Source organism: Notamacropus eugenii, chromosome 4 (genome assembly GCF_028372415.1).
Source record: "Notamacropus eugenii isolate mMacEug1 chromosome 4, mMacEug1.pri_v2, whole genome shotgun sequence".
NCBI classification, from domain to species: Eukaryota; Metazoa; Chordata; class Mammalia; order Diprotodontia; family Macropodidae; genus Notamacropus; species Notamacropus eugenii.
The window spans coordinates 22,527,894-22,554,753 of record NC_092875.1 but is presented as its reverse complement, the minus strand read 5'-3'; the positions used below and the strand labels follow the sequence as shown (position 1 = coordinate 22,554,753).

Below are 26,860 nucleotides of genomic sequence, written 5' to 3'. Positions count from 1 at the left end.
TCCGATTGGCCGACCTCGGTTGTCGGTGATGGAGATGTGTGGAAATAGTCCGGGATTGGGCACGGTGGAGCGACAGCCACGATCGCTGAGACTTGGGACGGGGAAGCGCCTGGAGCCTGGAGCCGCCCTGCTGACCATGAGCACCGTTGGCCCGCCGGGAGCCCGGGGAACCAGGTCCTGAGGAGGCTTCGTCCGTAGAGGAGCCGGTAGGCACGAGGCACCCCTGACCCTTGACCCCCCCAGTGAAACTGACCACCGCACGGTGCGGACGCCGCCAGCGCCCCCGGAGCGCTTGGGCTTTGCAGAGCGCTTCTCCTAGGCCTGGCGATCGCGGCCCTCGCCTCCTAACCCGTGGGCGCTGAAGGCCGGGGAGCGGCGCGTAAGCGCTTAGTGTGTGCCGGTCACGGCTGGGGATGCCGCGGACGGCCCGGATGTGTCAGGCATCTCCCCTTCTAAGGAGGCGCCGCTGGAGGAGACGGACGGAAGGAGGGGGCGCACAGGGGTCAGCAGGGCGGGGCCTCGGGTCAGAGGGGCTGCGCGGGGTCCTCTCCTCCTACCGTGCCTTTCTTTCTTTCTCCGTGGAGACTTAGGTTTCCACGGGTTTTCCGGTAGAAATTCAGATTACCGACCTGAATAATCGTTTGGATATTGTCCCCGAGAGTCCCCGCCTTGCTTTGGGTCCTGGGGTGCTGGCCCAGTGCGTGGGGAAAGCTTATCCCTGGAGTCTCTCGGCCCCTCCCCTCAGGACCCCGTGGGCTTTTTTTCTTTTCAGGACACGGGCTCGACATGCTGCCCGAGGCTTTGCTGGTGTCCGCGCCCGGGAAGGTCATCCTCCACGGGGAGCATGCCGTGGTCCATGGCAAGGTGAGTGACTCCGCCCCGGGGTGCTTCTGCCTCGCCTCTCCCGGTGTCTTCCTTCCAAGGGGCTGAAAACTCCAGAAACAGCTTTTGCGAGTGGAGATGGGGAGGGCGGAGCTTGAAGGCGAGTCCGGTCTGCTTAGAGCCCTAAACCGTGGTGGTCGAGCGAGAAAGAGGGCTGCATTCTTGGGGCCGAATTCCGCGGCTGCCGTCCCTCTGCTTTGGAGAATCGCTCCATCTCTCCGTGGGCCAGTTTGTCACTGAAGTGAGGGGACGGAATTCGGTCACTTTCATCTCTCGGTCCGTGATTGCAATGTAGCATTTGGTGGGAGAGGGAAGAACATTTTCCCCGGAATCAGGTAGTCAAGCAAGAGCCAGCGTGAGGCTCTGGCATGAGGCTGTTCTCCTCCTCCTTTCCCTGTCGGATCTAAAGAAGGGAACAGAGTATCCTTGTCTGGGACTGTCAGCCCCAGAGAGAATCTCTTCCTGGGCCATTCAGTGAGGTGAAATACCTCCTAGAAGGTTCCATCTAGATCCAGGCTGACTTCCCCTTTGGTCGCTCTTGGCTTTTGCAGGTCGCATTGGCTGAAGCCTTGAATTTGAGAACGTTCCTTCGGATAAAGCCCCACAAAGATGGGAAGGTGAGACTCAGCTTACCAAACATAGGGGCCAAGAGGGACTGGGATGTTTCCAAGCTCCAGCTGCTGCATTCGGCCTTCCTAGGTAAGTGCTGTGCTATCGGTGAAGGCATGGCTTCCGACCCTTCCATCTATCCTTGTCTCCGTGTTTGGGACCTTCTGGGTTTTAATACCCAATAGATACCAGTGAAACTCTTGGCCTGTGCCGTCAGGAGGATGAAAAGGGGTTAGAGCTCAGGCCAGCCAGAAAGTGATTAATCAAGGGAAACCTGGGGGTTCTCAACTTCCTGGTCTGCTCCTTGTGGAGAGCAGGGGAAGAAAAGCTTTCCTAGGAAGGGTTCCCTGGGGTGTTTGCCATAGGCCTGGAGGTAGGAGAGGTCAGAGCTGCTGAAAGCACTTGGGGCTGCTTTGGAAGGAGTTCTTCAAGCAAAGTCCAGTCGACCACTTCAGACAGTTATGGGTTGGATTAGGTCTCTTCTGCATGGCCAGGGGTTTGTAGGGGTTGGTGTTATCTTGAACTAGTTATTTGTGTTCTCTGGTTCTGGTCTGGGCGAAAGGGGTCTGTCTCCTTCTTGGGAGGATGGTCTTTACAACACTGATGTGTATGGAGTGCTAAGGTTGGATTTCCAGGGCACATACTGTCTTATTGGGATAGTGGGCACCGATCCCCTCCCTGTGCTCGGTCAGACACTTAGCCTGGCCCTTGCTACATGGGTGACTGAGCCAGAAGAAGCAAGGCTTGTTCTGTGGGTTTAGGATAGGTGAGCACAAGGTGTTCTCTTCCTACCTCCTGCTTAATTGATCTTTGATTTCAACTCCCCATTATTTTCCTTTCCAGTTCTAGAAGTCTTTATGTTGGCAGAGAAGCCAAAAAGAATCAAATGGTCCTGAGGCTTTTGTCATCCTTCATCAGTGGTCCATCCACTCGAGCCTCTGTCCTGTCTCTTCTTTGAGACAATATTTTCTCCCAGCTTAACTGAAAACTCCCTCTTTTATTGTCTTCAACATCAGAATAAGCTCAGCTAGCTGGGCTTTGACTCGTCTGGTTCTTCCTGTCGTGGAACCTTGCCCCAGTTCTCACGTTGGTCGCTGAGCCAGAAGCAACAGGGCCTGTTCGGTGGGTTTGGGCCCTTCCTTCTCCTACCTTCTGATCTCCCTTCTATCCGCACCCTGCTGCCTACTGCCTTCTTTCCTGACAGGTGGGGAGTTTCCTGGCCATCATCTATGCCAGTTTTGGAAACAAATTCCTTTTTCCTCATAGAAATTGTTCTTCAGAATTTCATCCCTGAAGGCTTCCTGTTTCTTCTGAGCTGAATACCCTTATAGAATTGACGCCATGGTGTCCTTTCTAGCCTTTCTCTAGCTCCTTTGAGGTGTGTTCTCCCTAAATCTAGAGGATTCTTCTTTGTCACAAATTCTAAGGCAGGGCGGTGACTTGCCCACAGAGTTCTATCTCTGCCTCAGCGCCAGCTCCTCCCTGTTGTTGAGTCACAATGCCTGGCACACGGTGGGTGCCTAATAACCATTTGTTGGTTGACTATTGACAAATGAAATGATCAATGTGAAGTCTTGACTCAGTCAAGCCCAAGTAGGTGATTGGGTAATGGAAGTCTCCCTCCCCCACTGCAGGCTTTGAAGCTGGTTCCAGACTGCTTGTCCCTGTCCTTTTGTTCATCCCCTGTAGTGTTACGCAGTGACAGTCACTTCTGTTTTCACTCTGCTCTGGATCTCGTCCCATGTACAGATACTCTGTCCTATACCTCATTTTCCCCTTGTCCCTAACTCTTGTCTTCTTCCTCACATGACTATAAGGCTGGGGGTGGACTGAGGATTCGTTGAACTCGGGGCTGAGGACACTCCCTCTGCCAGTACAGATCATGAGGCTGGAGAGCATTGGTGGGGGCCAGGAGATGTCCCCTGGGGCCAGGGTCACACCGCCAGGATGTGGCCAGGTGAGACTGGAAGCCAGGACTTCCTGGTGTCAGGTTCAGTCTTTTAGCCACTGGGCTAAACCATCCCCCATGAATGCAGCTCTTCGCTGTATTCATGTAGATTGCAGTTCCTTGTATGTCCTTTATTCAGACTAGACTGTCCTGGAGGAAAGAGACTAGGCCTTGCTATCTCTGGTTCCTCTCTAGCTCCCATATGTTAGACATTGAATAAATGTGGAATTTCAATCAGTGTTTTTGTCTTTTTTTGGAGAGGGGAAGGAAAGGCACTTGTGGTTAAGTAACTTGCCCCAGGTCATGTAGCTAATGTTAAGTGTCTGAGGCTGGATTTGAACTTAAGTTCTCCTGACTCCAGGGCCAGTGCTCTGTTCACTGCACCACCGTGCTGCCCCCTCAATAAACATTTTTAAAGTGTCTACTATATGAAGAAACATTTACTACCTTGATATTTCTGCAGTCTGTATTTTTATGTGTACTTGTCTCTCCTATTAGAATGTAAGCCTTTGTGAGTAAGGGTGGTTTTATTTATTTATTTAGAGTTTGTCCCTAGGCCTAGCAGAGCGTCTGGTGCTTAATCATTGCTTGTCGAATGATTGATGAAAGGCACTGTGTTGCTCACTGGAGACGTAATGGTGAAAGTGACACAGACTTGGTCTTAAAGAATTCATGATCAGAAGTGAGACGAAGCCAAAGGTGGGGTCTAGATGTGTGTGTGAGCAGTCAGGGCTTGAGTTGGGGCAAAGGGAAGGTCTGGTGCTTGACCTGGTCCTTGAGGGAAGAGGAGAATGACACACCAGAGGTAACAGGGGAGGGAGATACTGACTCCTTTTGCATCCCTTTTTCCCCTTCCTGCCTCCCCCAGAGCAAGTGGAGGGCTCTGAGCACGGCAGGTCCTCAGCCGACTGTATTTGGCCACAGAGTGGTTGAGTGTGAGATCATCAGGTCAGATGGTGCACTGCAGTGGTAGCTGGGACACAATCTTGTTCACCTGCCCATGGCCCAGACACAGCTGGGTTTCCTTGGGAAAGAGACTTGTCACCATCATGTCACCTGAGTTGTGTGAATGAACTCGCCTGTGCTGGGTGGGCTTCTTAGCCCTACTGAGTCACACCCTTTGAGCGTGTCAGGTGGACTGCCAGACATGGTCTCAGCTGAAGACTCCCAGGCCAGATTCATTAGTTAGTCTTTGCATCGCTCTTGTAGGAGAGACGTCTTCCGAGAGGCAACTTGTACTCTTGGAGAGCCTTTGTTTTTTAATCTGACCTGTGATTTCCTTGACCTTGGTGAGCTCCCAGGGAGAAAGCTCCCCCTGCCAGTGAGGGTCGGCCTCTGTTCTGCAGCTTATGGTCTGGGAAGCCTTGCCTGGGGCCCTGAGCGGCCCAGGGATTTTTCCAGAGTCACACAGCCAAGATCCTCAGACAAAGGTTGACAGCCTACAGTCCATGAACCAATTCTGACCTCAGCCTGTGATCTGAGAATTGTTATTTCCGTAGATCTCATGAACTAAGAATCCTCAGTCCAGAAACAGGAGGTGGATTTGGCTGAATTTGACCTGCTGACCCCTGTTCTAGAATACTGGTTAGAGCGATGGGCCTGGAGTCAGGAATATCTGAGTTCAAATCCTGCCTCAGACACTCACTAGCTGTGGGACCCTGGGCAAATCACTTATAACCTCTGTCTGCTTCAGCTTCCTCATCTGTAAAATGGCACCTACCTCACTGGGTGGCTGTGAGGCTCAGATGAGATGATATTTGTAAAGTGCTTTGCAGATCCTAAAGTTCAATCTAAACTCTGCCTGTTAGTAGATCCGTCTGTTTTGGCTGAGGGATCGCTGGCTTGGAAGGCCCCCTGATTCATCTTTGCTGTTTTGCTGTGTTGACAGACTCCGGGGAGCCCACGGCTCCAACACCAGAGCAGGTGGAACAGCTGAAAGTGTTTGCGGGCTTCCCCACAGGCTCCCCCACGGGCTCCTCCAGCAGCGAATGCCTGGCCGTGCTGGCCTTCCTTTATTTGTATTTATTTATTTGCGGGAAACAGAGGTAGGTTTACCTTCTGCTGCTCATTCTTTCCTGCTGTCTTAGCCTCTTGGGTTCCCCCTCCTTCCAGACCCAGCTCAGACCCCACTTTCTGGGGGAAGTGTTTCCCCTTGTACCCCAGGGCTTTCCCTGAGATCACCATCCCTCTAGATCTCAGATGGGAGCATCTTGGCTTCCCATATGTTAGGCCACAAGCTCCTTGAGGGCAGGGACTATCATCTTTTGCCTTTTTTTGTATCCCTAGAGCTTAGCCCTGAGCCTGGCACACACTGAGCATTTAATGAATGCTTGTTGGTAGACTTACTGACTGATAAGACTTTGCTGGCAGAGCCCTGGAGAGCCCAGGGTCACCTGATGCCTTGGTGAAGCATTGGAATAAGATTCTGAAAGTGAGGGTCATGTCCTTCTGAGTTCTCTTCCAGCTCTGAAGTGTTTTGGTCCTTGTTTGCCAGTGGGGATGCCAGGGTGGTGCGCCTACCTGGCACCAGTAGTTACCATGGCCAGGTCTTGACATCAGCTCCTGGTGCTGGGCCCTGATGTTGGCTTCCTGGCTGGAATGAAAGGAGGGTATGAGTGGCTACCCTAATGAGGTCACGCCTTTCTGTTTCAGGCCATTGCCTACCATGGACATCGTGGTATGGTCTGAGCTGCCCACTGGGGCAGGCCTCGGCTCCAGCGCTGCCTACTCAGTCTGCTTAGCAGCTGCCCTGCTGGCCTCCTGTGAAGAGATCACGGGTCGTCTGAAGGAAGGTGCCACCAGTGCTGGGTAACTTGGCTCAGAGAGTGCTGGGGAGGCCCTTGGGTGTTAGAGGTAGAAAGAGGCCAAGAGTAGCTTCTGAAAACCAGCTCTCTGGGTTCCTCTGGACTCCAGGCTCCCACGTCCCCTCCCCTTGCTTGTTGGGTTCCAAGGCCCTAAGGCTCCATGGGGCCCAGAGAGGAGCTTGATGTCCCTCTTGTGAACGGTACATGTCTGCCCTCCAGGCCATCAGCCTTGGGCTCCCCTGCGCTTGTCTGTCTTCAGGTCTTGTCCATCTGGCCTCCACAGGTTCTCCAGCCGCCACTCCCTTCTCTGCATCCATGTGACTCTTTTCCTGAATTGAGTCTCTCTGCAGGCCTTCTTCCCCACAGCTGCTGGAGGGTGGTCTTCCTAAAGCAAGGGTCTGTGTCCCTCCCCTGCTCAGCAGACCCTAGTGCTCCCTGTCACTCTAGGATCCAGGTCAGAGTCCTCTGTGGGGTGTTTAAAGCCATTTACATTGTGGCTGCAGCCCCCCTTCTATAACATGGGCATCATAAAGACATAAGCTGCCTGCCTCCCAGGGTGTTTGTGGAGCCGGAATGAGCTTACACAAATGTCCTTGCATGTAGAAAGCATCACACGCATGTAAGGAATTGTTCTTAAAGTTAGAATGCCCTCCTCTGGCTCCCTGCACTTCTCTCCAGTCACCCTCTGCACTTTGAGGCTGGCGCCATTTGTGAGTCTGGGGGTCTTTTGGAGGGAGCCTGATGTGGGTAGGGTCCCTCCTCAGGTACTTTGTAGCTGGGTGACCCTGGATGGGGCACCTCACCTGCCTCCGGGCTGTGAGGCCCACAGGACACAATGTGCATCAGTACTTTTCCATCAGGTCCCTTAGGCCACTGTGCAAATGCCAGCTATTACAGAATGGCTGTCATTGAACCAAACCATAGGATGTCCAAAGTGGGAGGGACCCTAGGGAGCATCTAGGCTAGTCACCTGATTATGCCCCTCCCCCCACTCGAAGCCCAGTGAGAAGAGGGGACATAGAACCTGGGTCTGGAGCCTCTCTTACAGGATTCTGTGGGTTACACTGAGCACTCTGCCACATAGCAGTCCCCAGGCAGGGTAGAAGGCTAGCTTGCCAGCCCTCGGTTCTGTATTACATGACTTAGATGGGCCTGTGACATCGCCGGGGGCTGGTTCTCACGGAAGACACTCAGCCCTTTTATGCCTTCCCATCTCTGGTAACTCTCGTCCATGGTCTCCTACATGGCTGACTGGTGCGTGAGGGCATCCACATTGCCAAATGCCACAAAGATGCCAGGGGAGTGCACAGGGGGGCCACTTGTACATGGATCACATGATCTTCCAGTTCTTTAATTCTTTGACTGACTCGTGTCATAGCCTTCCTGGGTACGCTGCCCACCAAGTACATCTCCATTGCCCTCTGGGTGCCTTCTCCCTTTCCTTCTTTGGTGTTCCATGACTCACAGATACCCTGTGGCATCATAGGAAGAATTGTGATGGGATCGTGAAGGAAATGGGGCGAAGTAAAAACATCCTTCAGTTTTCAAAGGCTAGTTAGCCTGTTCTTGTTCACCTTTGGGCCCCAATCCTCATCTCTGCAGTGGCTGTCCAGGAAAGCATCCATTCATCTGCATGTTCTGGTCTGGACAAAAGGCAGTTTTCATCCACTTGGTTTATCTTGTGTGAGTTGTCAGGCAAAACATTTCTATGATGGTAAATCTCATTGAAGAGTCTCTGGATTAGATGCATTTAATATGATGCTCTCTGCAAAGAAAATTACCTGGAGAACCTCATCATCCGTAGGGAATTCTTCTACGATTTGGTTTTTTATAAGACAGAAAAAAGTGGTGTTAGTTACACCCTGTGCCAAGAATATTGTGATGTTAATAACATCCTTCTACCAGGCACTCAGAGTACAGGTCATTGTATTCCAAAGGGCTTATTTTTTTGGCTGATTTTATTTTAAATCGATTCTTTTCCTCCTGAGAATCTCACAGTCTTCTGTTTCCTGGCTTCCTTTCATGTGTGACACCTATAAAAATGGACTATTTAGTGTTTGTTGTAGCCTAGAATTTCTGTTCTGAGATGAAAATGCTGTCAAACCCTGACTCCTTTTGCCAAAGGGAGCTTTGATCTATGTGGACTGCCATTGATGCCAGTACTGCTGCTATTAATATTTCTGTCTACGTTCTCCAGAATTGCTCTGACTGGATCTTTTGTGTGAGCTCGTGTGTGGAAGAGAGGAATGTGGAGGGGAACATCAGATGGTGTGGAGCTGCACCTGGGCTTGAACAAACCTGTTTTCTAGAGTTTGTCTGTGATTCTCTGTGGCATTAACAAACTCAGTAATCTTAGAGAAGGTGCTGGGTAAGACAACTTCAAAGTTCCCACTCGATGCTGCTGTCCTGTAGGCTAGTATCCCTGGTTATAAATCTCTGTCAGCCCTGGCATTGTACTCTTAGTTATTACAGACCTTTAGCGTTCAGGCCCCATCCGTTAAATGTTCTGTGTTCTGACATTCTTTGTTTTTTGATCATAAAGCCCCTTCCTTCCCACTAGAATAGTTGATGGTCCTATGGATGTCCACAATCATAAGTGGTATAGACTTTCTCTCCCAATGCAGAGCCCTGTCCACGTTTAAGTAACATCCATTCCACTGGAGCCAAAGCAAATTATGAGGATTTTCTAGTAAGAGAATGGTGCCTTCTGTCCATGGAATAGAAGTTAGCATATCTGTGTGTGGCTGGAGGAGATGTTCAAGTAGGGTCCCGACTCTTTAGCTAGGTTCTGCTACCTGCTGCTGGGGACCAGCTGAAAGAAGAGAATGTCTACAAGGAGGTGCATTGCATCTCCCAGTGCCCCACATCTCTGGGTCCTTGGAATCTCCATTAGTCATTTGAGATCAGAGTAAGCCCCTAAGCTTTGGCCACTAGAAATGTGAAGCAGATTCTAACTTTGACTCACTGTGGGGACTTTGGGAAAGGTCTTTCAGCTGTGTTCAGTACTCAGCACGGTGTCAGCAAGTGACCTTTAGGCTGGAAGTCAGAGCCCTGGCTGCCAGGGTTGGCCACTCTGCCTGCTAGTGGTGTGTGCTGCCTGGCCCGTGGTGATCCCTCTTCCTTCCCAAGGCTTCGGTCTCGGCTCCAAAATGAGGGGATTAAACTGGTTGGCCTTTAAGATCCTCCCCAGTGTGGAAGCCTAGGAAACACTTCTGAGAGGTGGCCTCCGGAGGGCAGGCTGAGGAACCTCTGTTTAAAGGAGGTGTGTCGGGGCAGAGGCTTTCTGGCCTCTCAGATTTTTTGGCTCTGAGTGCGTCAGTGACATCCATTGGCCTCCTGCTTGTAACTCCTCCTTGGGCAGTCCTCAATTCTTGTTGCCTTTTGATGACTCTTTGATAACCCATTTCTTTGACAGAAGACAGAAGAGGGGAAATGACTTACCCACAACCCCACGGTGAATTTGCACCAGACTTGGGGCTGGACTCCAGGCTTCAGACTCTGTCCAGTGATCTTTCTGCTCTACCACATTGTCTGGTCTCCTGGATTGGGAGTCCAAGGACCTGTTGCTTCCTGCCTGTGTGACATTGGTCAACTCACTTCACTTCTCTGGGTCTCACTTATAAAATGAGAAGATGAGTCTAGATCAGGGGTTTATAACCTGGATGGGAAAACTTGTAAACTTGGATGGAAAAAAAATGTTATCTATGTTTTCACTAACTTCTAACTGAAAGTTTAGCTTTTCCCTCAATTGTTTAAAACTATGACTGAGTAGAGATGATTCCAGAGACATCTAGAAAGGTCCAGAGTCCATGATCTAGTTGGTTTCTGTGATCTTTTCCAGCTCTCAAGCCCAGTTCCCCCATCTTGCTGTCACATTACTTGACTTACCCACTGGTAGGCCTGCCTCTCATAAGGAAAAGGGTCTGGTTTACTTGGTTGACTTGAACCAAGAGGGCAGACGTAGGAGCACTGTAAATGGGAATTGCTGAGGCATAGTTAGGGTCATTGTAAGGAAGGATTCCATGGTTCAGATTGTCCAGAAGCAGAACGGTTGCCTTGGTAGGCATAAATGTAGCTCTAGATTCAAAAGGGACCATAGAGAACATCCATCTTCTTTTTTTTTACAAATGAAGTAACTTAGACTACAGAGAGGTTATATAACTTACCCTCATGGTCAGTACCTTCTCCCCTATACTGCGTGGGCTCCCTTGGTTTCCCCTCTCAGATCTTCAGGGAGGGCTGCCTGGCCACTTGTTGGGGAATGTGATGGAAAGCATTCTTGGATAGGTTTGTTTGGATTGGATGATATCTGACTGAGGTCACTTAGCTCCTGACATTCTCTGGCTTTGCTTCTGGGTCACCTAGCTGTACCTCTGCCATTTTGTGTTTGTGGAGGTGACTGAGCCCTCATTGAAGGACTTGATGTTTATCCCCACTCCATTTTGTCTGGTTGGAGGCAGCCCATTGTTCTATCCTGTCACGATCTCTGGCTTACACTTCATCTAACATGCTAGCCATCCCTCCTTGCTTCCTGTCCGCTGTCAATTCAACAAGTGCTTTCGGTGTCTTCATCATAGTTATTGGTGATAAATGTTAAGCTGCCCAGAGCCAAGTACCTCCGTACCTCCAAGTCTGTACTAGAGACTTCCTTCCAAGTAGACTCATTAGGGACTTCCCTCTGAGGCCTGTCTTTCAGCCAATTCTAAACCCTCTTTCCTTGCACTTAGTGCCCCTAACTGTCAGGTCCACAAGGATACCATGAAGTACCTGGTGTTTCCCCTGAAGTCAAGAGATGCTCTGTCGACCCAATTCCCCTAATCTTTCCAGTTTTATATTCTTGTCAGAAGAGGAAATGAGGAAAGTCTACCCCCTTATGAGTTGCTGGCAGTGGTGATGACAGTTTGCTTCCTTGTTTCATCAGGTGGACGGAGGAGGAGCTGAATTTGATTAACAGATGGGCCTTTCTGGGAGAGAAGGTCATCCATGGGAACCCTTCTGGTGTGGATAACTCCATCAGCACTTGGGGTGCGTTCCATTTCTCCCTCCTTGCTGTGGGGTTCAGTTTCAGGTTAGATTGCTCAGAACAAGGTCCAGTGAAACCTTCCTGCTTTGGGAGGAAATTTCTAACACATCCTATGCAGCAACAGTCCCTGGGAAGTGCATCCAGTGTTAGTGCTTGCTGGTGAGAGATGGGTGGGGTATGGGTAGAGTGATGGGGTGGGAGGGTAGAGTAGATCAGGGCCTGCAGAGAGCCCTGCTTGTAGAAGGTGCAGAGATTACTTTGCTCTTTAAATAAAATCCTCCTCTGATATATGGAAGTAACTGAGTTTCCTCAGGCCAAACCTGTCAGGTGCTTTGAAGATGGCCCTGAGGGATGGTTTGTGGTCTGGGGACCAGCCCAGCCAAGCTGGCTTTCCATTCCCTGACACTTGCTATTCTCTTTGTAGACAGAACTGCTGTAGCCAAGCTACAGGTCCTTGGAATGCTGAGTCAGCTGGGAGGCTGGGGCCCCAAAGCCAAAGCTTTGGTTGGAATCAATTGAATGATGCCAGGTTGATGTGAAAATGCGGACTTGTAGGCACTTAGCAAGACTTGGATGGATGTTTCTTCTGTAACTCACTCAGGTCCTTTTTGACCTGGCCTGGGCTGTTCTGTAACTGAGATGAAGACAAACCAGGTTTCTTTGCCTGGACCTTCCCTGTGTCAAAGAAAAGCCAGTCCCCGTGGCCCTGTCTCAAAATGAAACCCGCTTCCTGAGATCCAGGCTGCCATGCATAGACAGCGTTGTGTCTGTTTCCTTGTTCCCCTCCTTAGGTGGAGCCCTTCGATTCCAAAGAGGAAACATTTCGCCTTTACAGAGGTAAAGTTGGGGGATTAATGGGAGCAGAGGCTGGGGCCTTCCAGGGAACCTCCACCACACCATTTGTTGAGAGTCAGGGAAGCAGAGAGACCTAGAAAGGAACCTCAGCGACTACCTCATCCCGTCCCCTCCCTCCACCCTGGGAGGGGTCCCCATTAGGCTGTACCTGCCACGGGGTCATGCTTCCAACCCCAGCTCTCTCCCGTCAGCTCGCTGGGAGCCCTGGGGTGGCTGCCTTCCCCTTCACAGCCTCATCCCTTGGTGTGCAGAATTGGTCCTGAATGTGAGGCTTTGTCATTTGTCCTGGTCCAGCTTCATTAGCTTCTGAAAAGAAGGTCCTAAGAAAGGAAATAAAGGGACCCATGGAAGTAAAAGGCCAGTCCTTCATGGAACATTGTCCCTTAGGTTTTCCATGTTCATGGGAGTTCCTTTTTTTTAAAAAGCATCAAGTCCCTGGGACTCTAGGCTCTGGATCTGGAAAGGATGGTAGAAACCATTTAATCCAGTCTCCTCATGTGACAGATGGGAAAAGACCAAGGTCCAGGTTGGTTCAGAGGCTTGCCCTGCTCTCAGCCAGGGAGTGTGGGATGAGATGGAATCCAAGCCCAGACCTGGGACCTGGGGCGGCCAATCAGTGTTCTTCCCTGGCTTTGGCCCTACTCTGAGCAGGACGGACCTAGGGCCTGGGGCACTGAGGAGACACAAGAAGTAGCTGCTGCCCTTGAGGTGCTTGCGGTCCTACTGGAGATTGTGAGAAGCCCCTGACTCATTTCCTGGGGTAGTCTGGCAGCCATTGTAGGAAGTGCAAGTTGTCCTTTGGGAGAAGCTGACCACTGACTGTCATGACAGGGGAGAGGGAAAAGGAGAGGGAGTAAACATTTCTTATAGAGCATCTACTGTGTTCCAGGCCCTGTGCTGAGCACTTTTTACAAATATTACCTCGTTTGATGGGAGGTAGGTGCTCTTATTATCCCCATTTTATAATTGAGGAAGCTGAGGCAAATAGGTGAAGTGACTTGCCCAAGGTCACACACTGATAAGAGTCTGGGGCAGGATTTGAACTTGGATCTTTCTGCCTCCAGGCCCAGTGGTCTATGCACAGTGCCAGTAGCTTCCTCCTAGGGTGGAGGCAAGGTTGGGGCAGCTAGCCTGAGCAAGGGCCAGGGGAAATGGGCCTTTATTTCTACGAATGCTCCATGTTCCTCGTGCTTCTCCAAAGGCATCTGGGGTCTTGGATGTGGCTGCAAGTAATGATGTTTTCTTTGATGAGGTCTGACTGGAGCTGGGACACTTTGGGGTTTTTTGTTTGTTTGTTTGTTTTCTCATAACAACCTTGTGCATAGGCAGAAGTCTGGGGAAGGTCACCTTCATTTCATGAGCTTGGAGGAGATGTGGCCTCAGTCATGCAGCAAGGGAGTGTCAGGGTCTTGACTTGAGGGAGAGCTCTCTCCGATAGCTAGCTAGCTGGGTCGGGGCGGGGCCTTGCAGGGCTGATCCCATGCCAGATCTGAAGCAGCTCACCCTTCCCCAGGTGAAGCAGACCAGAGGGCTGGGAGAACCTGGGCAGGCATACCTGGGCATCTCCGAGCTGTGCCCTTCCTGTGAGGGTTCAAACCATTTAGATTCCCTTTCCATTAAGATGGTTTCAGCGATCCCATCTCTCAGCTGTGATTCTAGCTCTACAAAGATGAGCATTCAAACTCTGTGCCCTCTTTCTTTGAAAGTTTTAAAAACTCCAAGCCAAAGGTCTGTGTGAATTTCATGGGCATACAGGTAAAATCCTGGCAGCTTTTTCTTTTCCTAATGCATTGAATTGTACAATTACGAGGTATGAAAGGGAAGGGGCCCAAGGCACCAGGGGCTGGCTGCCCTGCCAGCACCAGCGAGAGCTCCTCCAGAGTCCCTGTGTCATTATCTCAGGCAGGATGTGACAGTGTTTGGGTGTCAGGCTGGTCACCACACCTGGGCCAGGGCTGGTCACCCCAGAGCTGCTCCAGGGCCACATCTATTCCCTGACTTGCTAAGGACACATGATTGTTACCTCCCTGTCGAACCTTACGGGAGCTGTGTGGCCATTTTCCTAAAGTGCTGGGCTGGCTGTGCCCCTCACCTGCCCAGTGGGTCACATTTGGTCAGCCATACCAGACTTTACTGTTCTCTGACCTCATCCTGTTCCCAGCCCCTCTCAGAAGTCTCACAGGTCACCCCCATCCCTGGAAAGAATCCGATTGGCCCTGGGACATTGGGACAGACAGGAGGAGAAGTGAGGCAGCAGTCTTCTGAAAAAGGTCTGGGGGTTTTAGTGGATGGCAAGCTTAGTAGGAGTCTGTGGTGGAATTCAGCAGCTGACAAAGCAGATTCAGACTTAGTTTACATTGAGTGGCATAGTGTCCCATAACCCCACCTAGAATCAGGTGGGCAGGGAGGGGCATCTCCTTAGGAAGAGTAACATGGGTATCTCTAGGAGGACCTGTACCACCTCTTCCCAGTCTTGGCTATAGAATCCTAGGCAAATCACTAAGTAACCAGGGCAACTTTCTAAGATTATAAATTACACATGAATTGACTGGATTGGGAGAGTTGGGACACTCCTTACTTCCCCTGCTGCCTCCAGACTCTCTCCTCACCCCCCTCACCTCACCTCCTGGGAGGTTTCCTCATTCGTTATCCACCACTCATTCCACATCCTGGCTGCTGTTGGCCACACACCTCCAGAATACTCTTCGGCTTTCCTCAGTGGGTTAAGTTCCTGATTCAGTCTTTCCCCTCCTCTGCCGTCCTGCTAGGGGACTTCAGTTTACACATTGGCTCTCCTTTCTCTTCCTACTCCTTTCCCGTGAAATGCTCCTCTGCCCATCATCTACAAGGACCTCTCATCTCAATCTGTTCTTGTCCCATGACCTCCAGACCCTGCTCAGAACCCTCTCCTCCCTTCCCCCTTTTGACCCCTTGGTGAATCAGTTTAGGTCATTGTAGCCTGGCCCCCTTCTCCCATGGCCAGTTGTGCTTTGCCATTTCTACCAGCTGCTGCTTTGGCTCCTCTTCACATGATGCTGAATGAGATGGGAAGAAATCTTGGAGCCCTGCTGTGGGAGTCCACCCTGGATCTATCTGATCCACCCTCAGCAGTGTCCTCACTATCACAAGGCCATCCCTGTCCGCTTGCCTGACTGACTCCTCAACGACTCTTCCAAACCTCCCTCAGCTTCCTCTCAGCCCTTGCCTCCTGTTTCAGTGGGAAGATTGAAGGCCTTCTCAGAGAGCTCTCTTCTCCCTACCTCCTTATTTCCCATTGCCCAGGTCCCTTCTGCTCCCATCTCTTCCTTCAGCTCTGCCCACTTGGAATAACCCACTTCTTCCACCCCTTTTCCTCCAGCAGACTGTCTCTCCATTGCCCCAGCCTCTCACTTCTCTCTCTCCTGGCTGCTTCTTCCTTGCCTGCCAACAAACATGCCCATGTCTCCTTATGCTCAAAAGCCCCTCGCTGGATCAGTCTATCCTTGCTGTTTTCTTCCCTTTGTAAACTTGTGAAGACTGTCCCCAGTGGGTAGCTTGATTTCCGCTCCTCTCTCTCTTATCTCTACAGCAGGAGTCCCAGACGCAAAAGGATGTAGATCCTTACGGGCTGTATGTTAGCTTCAAAAACTGCAGATTAACATTACGTTGGATTGCATGTTTATTTTGTTAGAGATTTTCCAATTACATTTTAACCTGGTTGGCTGTATTCAAGGTTCTGCAGGGTACCAGTACTAGATGCTGGGTGAGACGAGTGAGTGTGACGCTTCTGCATCACAATTCAGTAGAAGCCATTCTCTACAAAATTAGCAGTGATCTCTTAATGGCCAAATCGAACAGCCCTTTTTCAGTCTTCGGGCCTTTTTCATCCTCTTTAGCCTTTATCACTGTCAGTGACTCTTTTTTCCTTGATTCAATCTTCTCTCTAAGCTTTTGTTACACTGCTTTCTCCTGGATCTCCTGTCTGGATCTTCATCCATTTGAGGGTATCTCTTAGGGCTCTGCCCTGGGCCCTCTTCTCCCTCTATAGCTTTTCACTTGGTGATTTCGTCAGCTTTATCATCTCTGTGTTGGCTTTTTCCAGCTCTAACCTCTCTGCTGACCTCTGATTGCCCAATGGACATCTTAGATTGTATGGCCCATAGGTGTCTTAGAGTCAGTGTGTTCACAACCAAATTCCTCTTTCTTCCAAACTTCCTCCTGTCCTGAACTCCCGTTATTGCAAAGGACAACACCATCCTTCCAGTCACCTGTGCTCACAACCTGGGTCTCATCCTCAGCTCTTCTGTTTCTCCCCCATATCCCATCTGTGACATCTCTTGAATAAGCCTTCTTTTCTCACTTCTGACACCCCTCCCCCCCCCCGATGCAGACCCTAATCTCTTCACCCCTATTACAGTAGCTTTTGGAGGGTTATCTCTTTTGTTAAATATTCCCCAATTACATTTTAATCTGTTTTGGGCTGCAGGTCATGTTTGCATCTTCTACTCCACAGGAAGTCTTTTCCAGTCCCCCTTAATCCTAGTGTCTTCACTCTATTGACTATCTCTAATTTTTCCTGTGTGGATCTTGTTTGTGCATGATTGTTTTTGATGTCATCTTCCCCAATAGGCTGAGCTCCTTGAGCACACAGATTGTCTTTTTGCCTTTCTGTATATCCCTAGATTTTAGCACAGTGCAAGGTACCAAGTAGGCTTTTAATCAAATGCTCACTGACTGTCTGCATCAGTGGAGGAGCTTTCCACAAGTCCAGAGTAAACGTGTTAAACTCCTTAAGGTCAGGGGCTGCCATTTCTTCTCTTAAACTCAGTATGTCCAGAACAGAACTTTACCCCAGAATCTTCCCCACGCCTACCTTCCTTGTGACTGTGGAGGGCATCACCATCCTCCCAGTCCCTCGGGCTCCCAACCTAGGAGTCAACCTGGACTCATCCCTGTCTCTCAACCCCCAGATCCAAGATGGTGCCAGGGCTTGTCAGTTTTATCTCTCCAGCATCTCATCAGTTTTACCTCTGAAGCATCTCGTTTACGTCCCCTTTGGTCCCTGGACACTGCCCCCATGCTGGTGCTGGCCTTCATCACCTCCCACCTGGTCCAGTCTTAGACTTTACTTCCCAACATGACCTCTTCTGTCTGGTGACACTGGTCTCCTGGCTCTTCTACAAGCAAGAACCCCCATCTCTCTGCCCTGGGCCTTCCCTCTGGCCTTCCCCCACTCCTGGAACGCCTTCCCTCCTCTGCTCTAACCACTGTCCTCCCTGGCTTCCTTTAATCCTAACTCAAATCTCTCCTTCTGCAGGAAGCCTTCCTTCCCTCTTAATTCTGATCCTCCCCTACTAACTCCTTTCTGTCTTGTATATGGCTTGTTGTGTATATTTTTGTTTACTCATTTTCTTCCCTGTTAGATTGTAAGCTTCTTCAAGACAGGCACAGTTTTTTGCCTTTTTTGTATCCTCAGATCTTAGCACAGGGCCTGGCACACAGTAGATAGTAGATGTTGATGGTGCTCAGGGTCCAGTGGCACAGTTCAACTGAAGGTGGATCTGATCTAAAATAAAGTAGGCCTCCTCCCAAGCAAGGACAAAGGAGAGGAGGTCTTGCCCTTGCTTCGTAGTGAGGGGCTACCGTGCATCTTCAGCCAGGGTGATACAGGGCAGAGAGCATTGTCTTTGGAGGCAGAGGAGCTGGGCCCAAGTCCAGCCTCCTCCCCTCTCTCCCTCCCTGCGCCTCAGTTTCTTCACCTATCAGTTGAGAGGGTTGGGCTGGTTGGTCTCTGAGGCTCCTCCCATTCCTGGAGGAGAAGGCAAAGGCAGCTTGTGAGCAGCTGGGGAGGTCTGGGTCAGGTGGCAATGGCAGCCTGTGCAGGTGGACAGGGCAGAGTGTGCCCACTGTGGTCATTGACTTTGATTTGGGAACTGCTAATTGGCTGGTTTGGCTCCAAGCACGAGTTCATTAAGAATAATAATAGGAAATGAAGCTACAGAAGGAGGCTGGAGCCAGAGAGCAAAGGGCTCTAAATTCTAGGCCAAGGAGGTTGCAGTTTGTCCTAGAGGCAATTCAGCATCTATCCAATTAAACTGCATTCTCTACTGCTTGGCTCTACCTTTTGGTGGTACATCAGGGTCAATTAATTAGGCTTCACAGGAAGACGAGCCAGAAGACCTAGTTGAAAGTCACAGTTTGGAATTGTTCTTGAACAAAAGGCTTTGTCTCTCCCCCACCCCAGGATACCAGTCTTGAGGATTCTCCTAACCAACACCAAAGTGCCCCGCAGCACTAAGGCCTTGGTGGCAGGAGTCAAGGACAAGCTGGTTAAGGTGCGTTCTCTTAGATTTCTGGGCAAATCTGGGCCCCGGAGCAGTGATTAAATTAAAACCAGGGACTGACCTCCTCCTGTCTCATTGTGATCATCGTCCAGTGCTCTATCCATAACTTCTCTCTTCATCTAGTCTCCATGTGAAGCCATGGGAATGCCATACAATCTACTGCATATTTCTTAGGGATCTCCTGTGTGTGGGTGCTGGGCTGGACCCTGGGGATTTAGGTAGAAAACCCAAACCACCCCTCATCCTCCTGGTGCTTCCATTCTGTTTGAGGGATATTATAGGTAAACTGATAAGCACCATGGGACTTTCAGAAAGGGGATGAGGAAAGACTTTTGTAGGAAGAGGCCCTGAGGATGGGGTTAAGGATTCCAAGTGGTGGGAGTGAGGAGGGAGTGTACTCTAAATTGGGGTCTGTGCGAAGGCATGGAGGGCTAAGTTTGGGGAGCTGCTGGCCCAACTTTAACAGGGAAACTGAGGCACCCGAGGATTACGTGGCTTGGCTAAGGCTTCTCAGTAGAGTCCCAGGGAAGAGGCCAGGGCTTCTAACTTGCGCACAGTGTCAAGCTGTTCATTCCCTTTGTTTCTGTTCCTCACCCATGGCCCCCAATCGCCTGTCTCCACACCCTGGCCTCGCCTGGCCCGCCTCGCCTCACTGAGTTTTAGCTCACTCCCACACCAACTTTACCTGAAACCTCTCCTCATCTTCCATCCCTCCCAAAGTACTCTGTCTGTGTTTATGTTGATTCACTTTATAGTCCGTGTGCTTCCTCTATTTTGTAGTCTCCTTGTCGCTAGAAGGGAAGCAGCCCTTTCTGAGAGGAGATGTCTCCTTCTCTGTCTTTGTATCTCCAGCACAGTGGGAGATGGGGCAGGCACCAGACAGTCAAGGCTCGTTGGTGACTCTCGAGGGTTGGCATTTGGGCCATTGTCCACACCTGCTGTAAAGCAGATCCTTGATGGCCTGGAGAGCCTGGGTGTCATTTGAGCTGAGAAGGTGTAGACCTGAGGTCACTGGCATCCTCTGAAGAACTGGGATGGGGACACATCCAGGCAGTTCCCAGCCTGATGTCGAACCAATCTCGGGGGAGGTGGGGCAAGGAGCAGGTGACCTGGCCTTGGTTCAGTGGCTCTTTCTGCCCCATTCTTATCTCTGACCTCCTGACTCCTTCTTTCCCTTCCAGTTCCCGGAGATCATGAACCCATTATTAGCTTCTATCGATGCTATCTCCCAGGAGTGTGAGCGTGTGTTGGGTGAGATGGCAGCGGCCCCAACCCCTGCACAGTACCTGGTGTTGGAGGTGAGCACTCCTTCCCCCTCCCTCAGGGTCGTCACCCACTGGAGCTTCATTGAGAAGCCATCAGGCAGCTGTCGTGTCAGGGGCTAGGACAGGGAGTGGTGCCACCCAGCGGGCACCTGGGGTGGGGGGGGGGAGGCGGCTTCTTATTTCTTGCTCTTCTCATTTGCCTTCCTAAAAAATGGAAATGGTGTTTTCATATTATGAATTGGGATGCGACTTGCGATTTTAAACCTCCAGATTATCTTCCTGGAGGAGGGGAATTCAGGAAGGAAAGTCCTTAATTCTAAAGAGGAACTTAATGGGAAGGAATATTTTTTTGAACCAGACACTGTCATCACTGTTGAACTCATTGGAGAAAGGGCTGCTGGAAACTTTGGGAAGCAGCTTGTTTCTGGGTGCCCAGCCTAGGTTATGGGCTACTTTGGTACCAGAGAGATTGTCAGGGCTGGGAGGGACCTTGGAATAGGGGAGGTCAGAGCTGGAAGGGGCCTTAGAACAAGGGATGCCAGAGCTGGGAGGGGTCTTAGAATAGGGGACATCAGGGCTAGGAGGGGTCTGAGAACAGGGGATGTCATAGCTGGGAGGGGCCTCAGAACAGGGGATGTCAGGGCTTGGAGGGGGCTGAGAACAGGGGAGGTCAGAGCTGGGGGGGGCCTTAGAGCCCATCTTGTTCTCTGTTTCCAGGTTGGAAAACGGAATAGATTAGTTTGCTTGGCCAGGGTTAGCCAAGGGGCAGGGCTGGCATCAGATACCCCAATCTCCCAGCTAGTCCCCTCCACTCCATACTGTCTCATGATGGCAGGGAAAACCCAGGTGTCTTCTCCTCACAGCCCTGCCAGTAACAGCACTGCCAGTCCCCTGCATTCTGGGTGCTGTGTACTTTTCCCCCTTTGTCTCATTGGATTTTCCTAGCTGCCCTAGGAAGGTGGAGCAGGTCTGGGATTTTTAACCCCATTTGAGATATAGGGGGCCAAGCTGTAGTGACAGTCTCAGGATGGAGCCCTAGGCCGGTGCTCTACAGGGTCTTCTAGGGGAGACCTTGGGGCCAACGCCTCTCCACACATGCTCATTGTTGGAGCTGAATCAATTGAAAGAGCCTGGAAGTGGGAAGAGGCTGAGGGGCCTCTGCCCAGAAGTCCTGAGGCCATTTGGGGAGAGAGCACAGACACCCCTTGGCCAACTCTCCAACACCTGTATTGGAGCTATCTCGGGGGCAGTGGGGAGGCAGCAGAACCTCCCACCACCTCAGCTTCTCCATCCAAAGGGGGTTTTCAGAGGGAATCAGCGATGGGGAAAATACCAACCACGCCCAAGCTTGTGTGCGTCCTCTCTCTCTTGCTCGCTCTCGCTCTCTCTCTCTCTCTCTCTCTCTCTCTCTCTCTCTCTCTCTCTCTCTCTCTCTCGCTCTCTCATTCTCTCCCCCCTCTCCCTTCTGTCTCTTGTTCTCTCAATTTCCCTTCCCCTCCTCTACCTCCCATGCTGTGGCCTCATGTGAGGAGCTCCTCTGCCTAGCATTTCTGGTCTGCTCAGCCTTTGGACAGCACTGTACTTAAACCAGTGAACTGTTCTACTGTGTCATAGCCTGTCATCTGATTCTTGATGGATTTGGGATCAGGCTGTGACAGGTGTCTGGGATTGGTTGAGACAAGGCTGACTGGTGCTCAGGCGGAGCAGCAGCACAGAGAACATGTGGGGCGCTCTTTTGGAATCTCGGAGCCCTTTCTGCCCATGGGCCTGGATCCCGTCCCACCCCCCACCTCTACTCTGGGGCTCCCTGCTCCTCCCCCTGCTTGTTTGTCTGACACCTGGTAGGCAGGGCTGCAGGCTGGCGTTGCCATGGGAGAGGTCTGATGAGCCTCTGCTTCATCGGCAGGTATTGGGATGAGTGAAGCAGGTGGAAGTCTGCCGACATGTCCCAGTGACTGACATCCCTCATGGTGCATGGGAGCTTGAAGCTCCATCAAGCCAAGCATGTCGGGCAGACGCCTTACAGCACAGCTTGCACTTGTCAGGAGTCAGGAAGAGGCTCCTCATCTTGGCATTCTCAGGGAAACAGCTTGGCATGTTGGGGAAGCACTGGAGATCTCCCTGATCACAGCCCATCCTTCAGGTGCTTGGGCTCCAGAGTGGCATCTCCATAGCAGGAGAGGCAGGAGGGGCCTGGACCCTAGGGCCTGCTCCATTTCACCCCATATTGATAGCTAGGGAAAATGAGGCAAGAAGGCTCAGTGACTTGACAAAGGTTAGCAAAGGCAAAGCCCCATCCCTCCATAGCAACCTCCCACAACCCCCTGGGAAGGGTCTGTACTCATGTCTTGTCTAATGGTACGTTTCCCATGTCCTTCATAAGCCTTTTGGGGTACAAAGGACTCAAGCCTGCTACTGGCATGTGGCAGAATGCTGCTGGCCCCAGAATTGGTCAGCAGCTTCCTCTGTCCATGTGGTAATGGCCTCCCTAGGTCCTCTGGCCCTAACGGAAGCCCCCCCAACCCCTTGGCAGTCAGACAGTGCCGACTCCATTTCCCCCTCCCATGCTCGCCCTGCCTTGGCCAGGCCTGAGTGGAGCCAGCCTTAAATCTCAGCCTGGGAGCTAGAGACGACGCTTCCTGGGGTCCCCCGGCCAATCCCCTCACTTCAGTGCTTTAGTTTGTCAGATTTTATCTTTTTTTTTTTCCTTGGTTTTATCATTGCGTCGTTACATAGGATCAGACCTTGTAAGGCCGGTCTCCTGTACTGGCTGATCTGTTTTGGAGTGGGGGGACCTCCTTTACAGAGGGAGAAGCAGATCCCCACCTCCCAAAAGTCTAGTGGCTCTTCCCTGTCCTGTGCTGCGCTCCGGGCAGCTTTGGCTTCCCCATCCCTCACTGTCTCTTCCCTCCTGCTCTCCCTGCCAACCCCTTCTCTTTCCCATTGGAGCATCTGGCTTCTCAGCCAGAATCTCTGGCAGTGGGCGATGCTGTCGGCACGCACTGCTCAGCTTCCCCCCAGCCTTCCTGTGACCAGACTGTGTCCCTTGTGAGCCCCTCCCTCGAGGATCAGGTGTCCAGGTGCTCTCCTCAGATCTCCATCCATGGCCCAGGCTGTGGTGCTGAGCTCTGAGGTTTCCCATGTGGTTCATTTGTGGGGTCTCTGCCTTGCCTGGCAGCCTGTGGCCTTGCCAGCCTGTCTCAGGTATCACATGCTCCACTGAATTTGGTGAACCTCTTTAGAAAGTGTCATTTGTGGCCTCTTCTGAGGCCTGGTGCCGCCTTTTGCCCTGCATGTTGCAGCAGAGTTGGGGGGGGGGGGGGGGTTGTGCTCTAGGGTTTCATGCAGGACACACACATGTGCACACACACACACTCTCTCTCACTCACTCCCCCCTCCCCGGTAGCAGGTCCAGGGGTACCAACAGAGGTGCACAGCATGACACCTTGTGAGTAGACCAGTCCCTTCGTCTTCAGGCGCGAGTGTTGAGTGTTGAGCGTATGCCACATAGACAAGGCAAAACTGGAAAAAGGCCTGCCCCCAAGGACCCATTTGCACACAAGACTTTGGACGGTCTGAAACTTTCTTTGGTTTCTGTTTCCTCTGTCATAAAACAAGGAGGTCGGACTCTGGTCTGAGCTATGCTCTTGAGTGGTCCCAAGATCTGCCCAGGGAACATGTGTAGTGTCCTGACCTCTGTCTCTTTCCTAGGAGCTTATCGACATGAACCAGCATCATCTTAATGCCATTGGAGTGGGTCACACCTCCCTGGACAGGCTGTGCCAGGTGACTGCGGCCCATGGGCTGCACAGCAAACTGACAGGAGCTGGTGGTGGGGGCTGTGGCTTCACACTGCTCAGACCAGGTAGGCTGGCTGCCCCTGAAGTCCAGCTTCAGAGCTCCCTGGGGGAGGGGGCAAAGACCTGTGGTCCTCTAAAGGAGACGATGGATTGCTCTTGCACTGTGAGGTGGCCGCCACAGCTGGGTCATTTAAATGGAAGGAGGTAGCTTGGGAGCCGGGCTGAGAGGCTGCCTGGCCTGGCGTCTGACGTGCCCCGCAGAGACGTCCTGGGGCCCCGGCCCCTCTTGTCCATCTCTCTCCTTCAGGCGTCTTTTCTCCTCCCCCTTCTGCTTCCCTTCCCTCCCTCGGTTACTCTCCTCCTCCTCTTCCTTTTTTCCCTCCCTCTTTATTCTCCCTGCCTTTATTAGGATCATCATTTGGTGCTGGAAAGAGAGGAGCCAGTTCAAGCCCCTCTTTGCCAATGAGGAGCCAGGTCTACAGAGGGCAGGGCTGGAGGGTGGGGCAGGGCGTGGTTTTGTCAAGGATACAAAGTAGTGAGGACCAGAGCCCGGATTTGCACCCAAGTCCTTGGTGTCCTCCCACCCAAATCCTGGATTCTTTGGTCTGCAGCTCACTCCCTTTCCTGCTTCCCCTTCTCTTGAGGCATCTCAGTTTCATTGTCTCTGGAATGGCCTCCAAAGCCCCTTTCTGCCCTAAGTCGATGGTCCCCAAGGGGCATTCCAAGCCCTGATTTAAGCATTCCCTGATGAACATTTCCCTTGTCCTTTAGGGTTTGAAGATGTTTACTGTCTTCTTTGATCCTTCCAACAACTCTGAGGCAGGTTGCTATCATCACCCCATTCTATAGATGAGGAAACTGAGACTCAGATGATTGCACAATGCGGGTGTGTCCGTAGTGCTCAGAGCTGAGCTGAGTGATAGGGCATGTGGAAGGGCAGGCACTGCCCACATCGTCCTGGGCAGGATGGCCTTGTTGAGGAGAGGGTTGGTCTGGGAAAGCACAGCCTGGGGTCATCACCTAGATGCTCCCTGGTGCCCAGAGCACACTGGGTCTGGTCACACCAAGGTCCTGCACCGGTAACAGCTACCTTCCCTCCTCCCGCCAGGTCTGGAGCAGTCTGTGGTGGAAGCTGCCAAACAAACCCTCACTGGCTGTGGATTCGAGTGCTGGGAGACCACCATCGGGGCTCCTGGAGTCTCCCTCCACTCAGAATCCTCCTTAAAGGCCGATGTGCTTCAAGCTTTGAGCAGTCCCTAGGATGGAGCTCTAGTCACTGTCACAGACAGCAGCTTCCTGGGCTCCTGGCAGCCACATGTGGACTTCTTTGAGCTCCTGACAGACAGCTAGCTGGTGCCAGCGTGGGCAGATTCCCCATGGTCGTGGCTGCCACAGAGGTGCAGGTCAGCCCATCAGAATGGCACCCTGTACCAGCCAGTCGTTGGTCCCTCCTTCTCCAGCCTCCTAATGCCCTCACTGTCCCAAAGGCAAAGGCTGTCATATTTCCAGACTTCCCTTAACTCCCTGGGCTCTAAAACCTTACCATAAGCCACGTGGTTTTGGTCCTCTGTTCCCTTGTTCCTCAGATTCAGTGTGCCCTATCTTGGTTGGCTGGGAGGGATGCCCTTAGCTGTGGCCATGACGGCTTCTCTGCTACTAGAAGTTGAGATGGGAGGGTGTGCCTTCTTCTTTGGCCTTTGACCTCTCCAGATCTAGCTCCTCATCGCCTACCTCTACGATGAATCCTTTGCTCATCACTTGAGCCCTGGTGGACTCTCCTGATATCCCAACTCCTCCGTCATCATTTGGGGTAATTTGGTAAACTGTCACGGATAAGCATCTTTTCTTCAGCAGCTAAACTGGAGTTGTCCATGCAGACATCAATTGCATTCCTTTGGACGCCTAGTGCAGGACTGAGCACAGACTAGGCCGTCTATAAATGTTTGAATAAATGAACCGATGAATACTTTGTGGTGCTTTAAATGTACCATATTGGTCCAAACATAGACCATTCTTACCTCCAGTATCAAACTGGTATGAAATGTGAGAAGTACCTGTGAGAATTCTTAGTATCCGTGAAATAAAGATGCTGCCTGCAGTCCCAGGGAGCACTTCTGCCCAGCAGGTTCTGCAGAATCGGAACAAAGGGAACCAGATCCTCTGATGTAGCCATGGGGCACTTCAAAGTTCTTCCTGTCACAAGGAGGATAGAGGTGGACGGCACAGGGTCCCCATAACCTGTAAATGGAATGGAGAGGTGGAGGGAAGTTTTGAAAACTCTTTGGGGATGGATGAAAGGAACTTTACCTTTTTATGGTATTCTTAAGTGAGTAATACATGCTGAATCAATGAAGACCTCAGTATCCAGAGTGCGTTGAGGTGGAAGCTTCAGCCCTGCAGGACTTGGCGACACTCCCACCCCCGGGAGTCTTTTGGCTCGACTGTTCTCGGATCAACAACAGATAGGATGAGAAGAGCACTGTGAGACATAGAATGAACAGAGCCTTCATTTGAATGGAAAGAAATGTAAAAAATCTTTCATAGTAAATATATTTTTAATGGTCATCGTGTGTTAATATTTTTCAGGATTTATGTGTATTTTGGGGAAAACCTTTCAGAGAGATCTCATTTCTAGAGCTCTGAGCTCTCTTTGGACCCTTCCAGTGCACAACAGCCCTGAATTGAGTGGGGAGAGGAGCCCGCCCTGTTGTCCATATGAGCATCATCCAGCTCACCTCCAAGATAAAAATTCGCTTTAGACAATCTACTCATTTTAGATTTAAAAAAAGAAAAGCCACGTAAGCTATGAGGGCACCAGCCTTGAATGAGAAGTTTGTTTCCTGTGCTCCCACGCTTCCTCACAGCTCTGGGGCCGGCCTCAGCCTAAGGGCAAGTTTGTGACCCGTTAGGGACAGTGTCCCAGGGAACCCCCAGGACTCCATTTTCTCTGGCCTTTGTCCACAACTACACAGTGGTTCCCCTTCTCAGTGGGCCTTCTCAGCACATGAAGGAACAAATGGCTTTATATCATGTCCTGCTGGGGGCATGTATTTGGGGGGAGGACAGGTGATGGGGACCTACATTGTTTCTTGGTTCTGAATGAATGAAAGTCTACCCCCTGGTCACTGGAGGAGCACCCATTTGTCCATTATCTGACTCATCTATCCACCTGCCTCTCATGGCTAACATGCACACAGCTCCCTGCTGTATCCCACAGGCAAGGGGGTGAAACTTATCAATAGGCAAGGCTGGGGCCTCCGGACTGGGCTGAGTCACTTTGGATGAATTTGCAGGTCACCCGTACTTCGCAGATGTGTGTTCCTGCCCTTGATCACCAGGGGGCGACTGGGG

At 51.4% G+C, this 26,860-nt stretch overlaps 1 protein-coding gene across 1 annotated transcript; it reads left to right on the top strand.

The window, feature by feature from the left end:
- Positions 1–21: 21 nt before the first annotated feature.
- MVK (mevalonate kinase) lies at positions 22–26,074 on the top strand. The gene is made up of 11 exons (XM_072600163.1): positions 22–206; positions 773–864; positions 1,434–1,581; positions 5,328–5,484; positions 6,092–6,247; positions 11,165–11,268; positions 12,058–12,103; positions 18,345–18,435; positions 19,626–19,742; positions 23,421–23,574; positions 24,618–26,074. The coding sequence occupies exons 2-11, from the start codon at positions 787–789 to the stop codon at positions 24,767–24,769; spliced, it is 1,203 nt and encodes a 400-aa protein (XP_072456264.1). The 5' UTR covers positions 22–206; positions 773–786; the 3' UTR covers positions 24,770–26,074.
- The last annotated feature ends 786 nt before the right edge of the window (positions 26,075–26,860 follow it).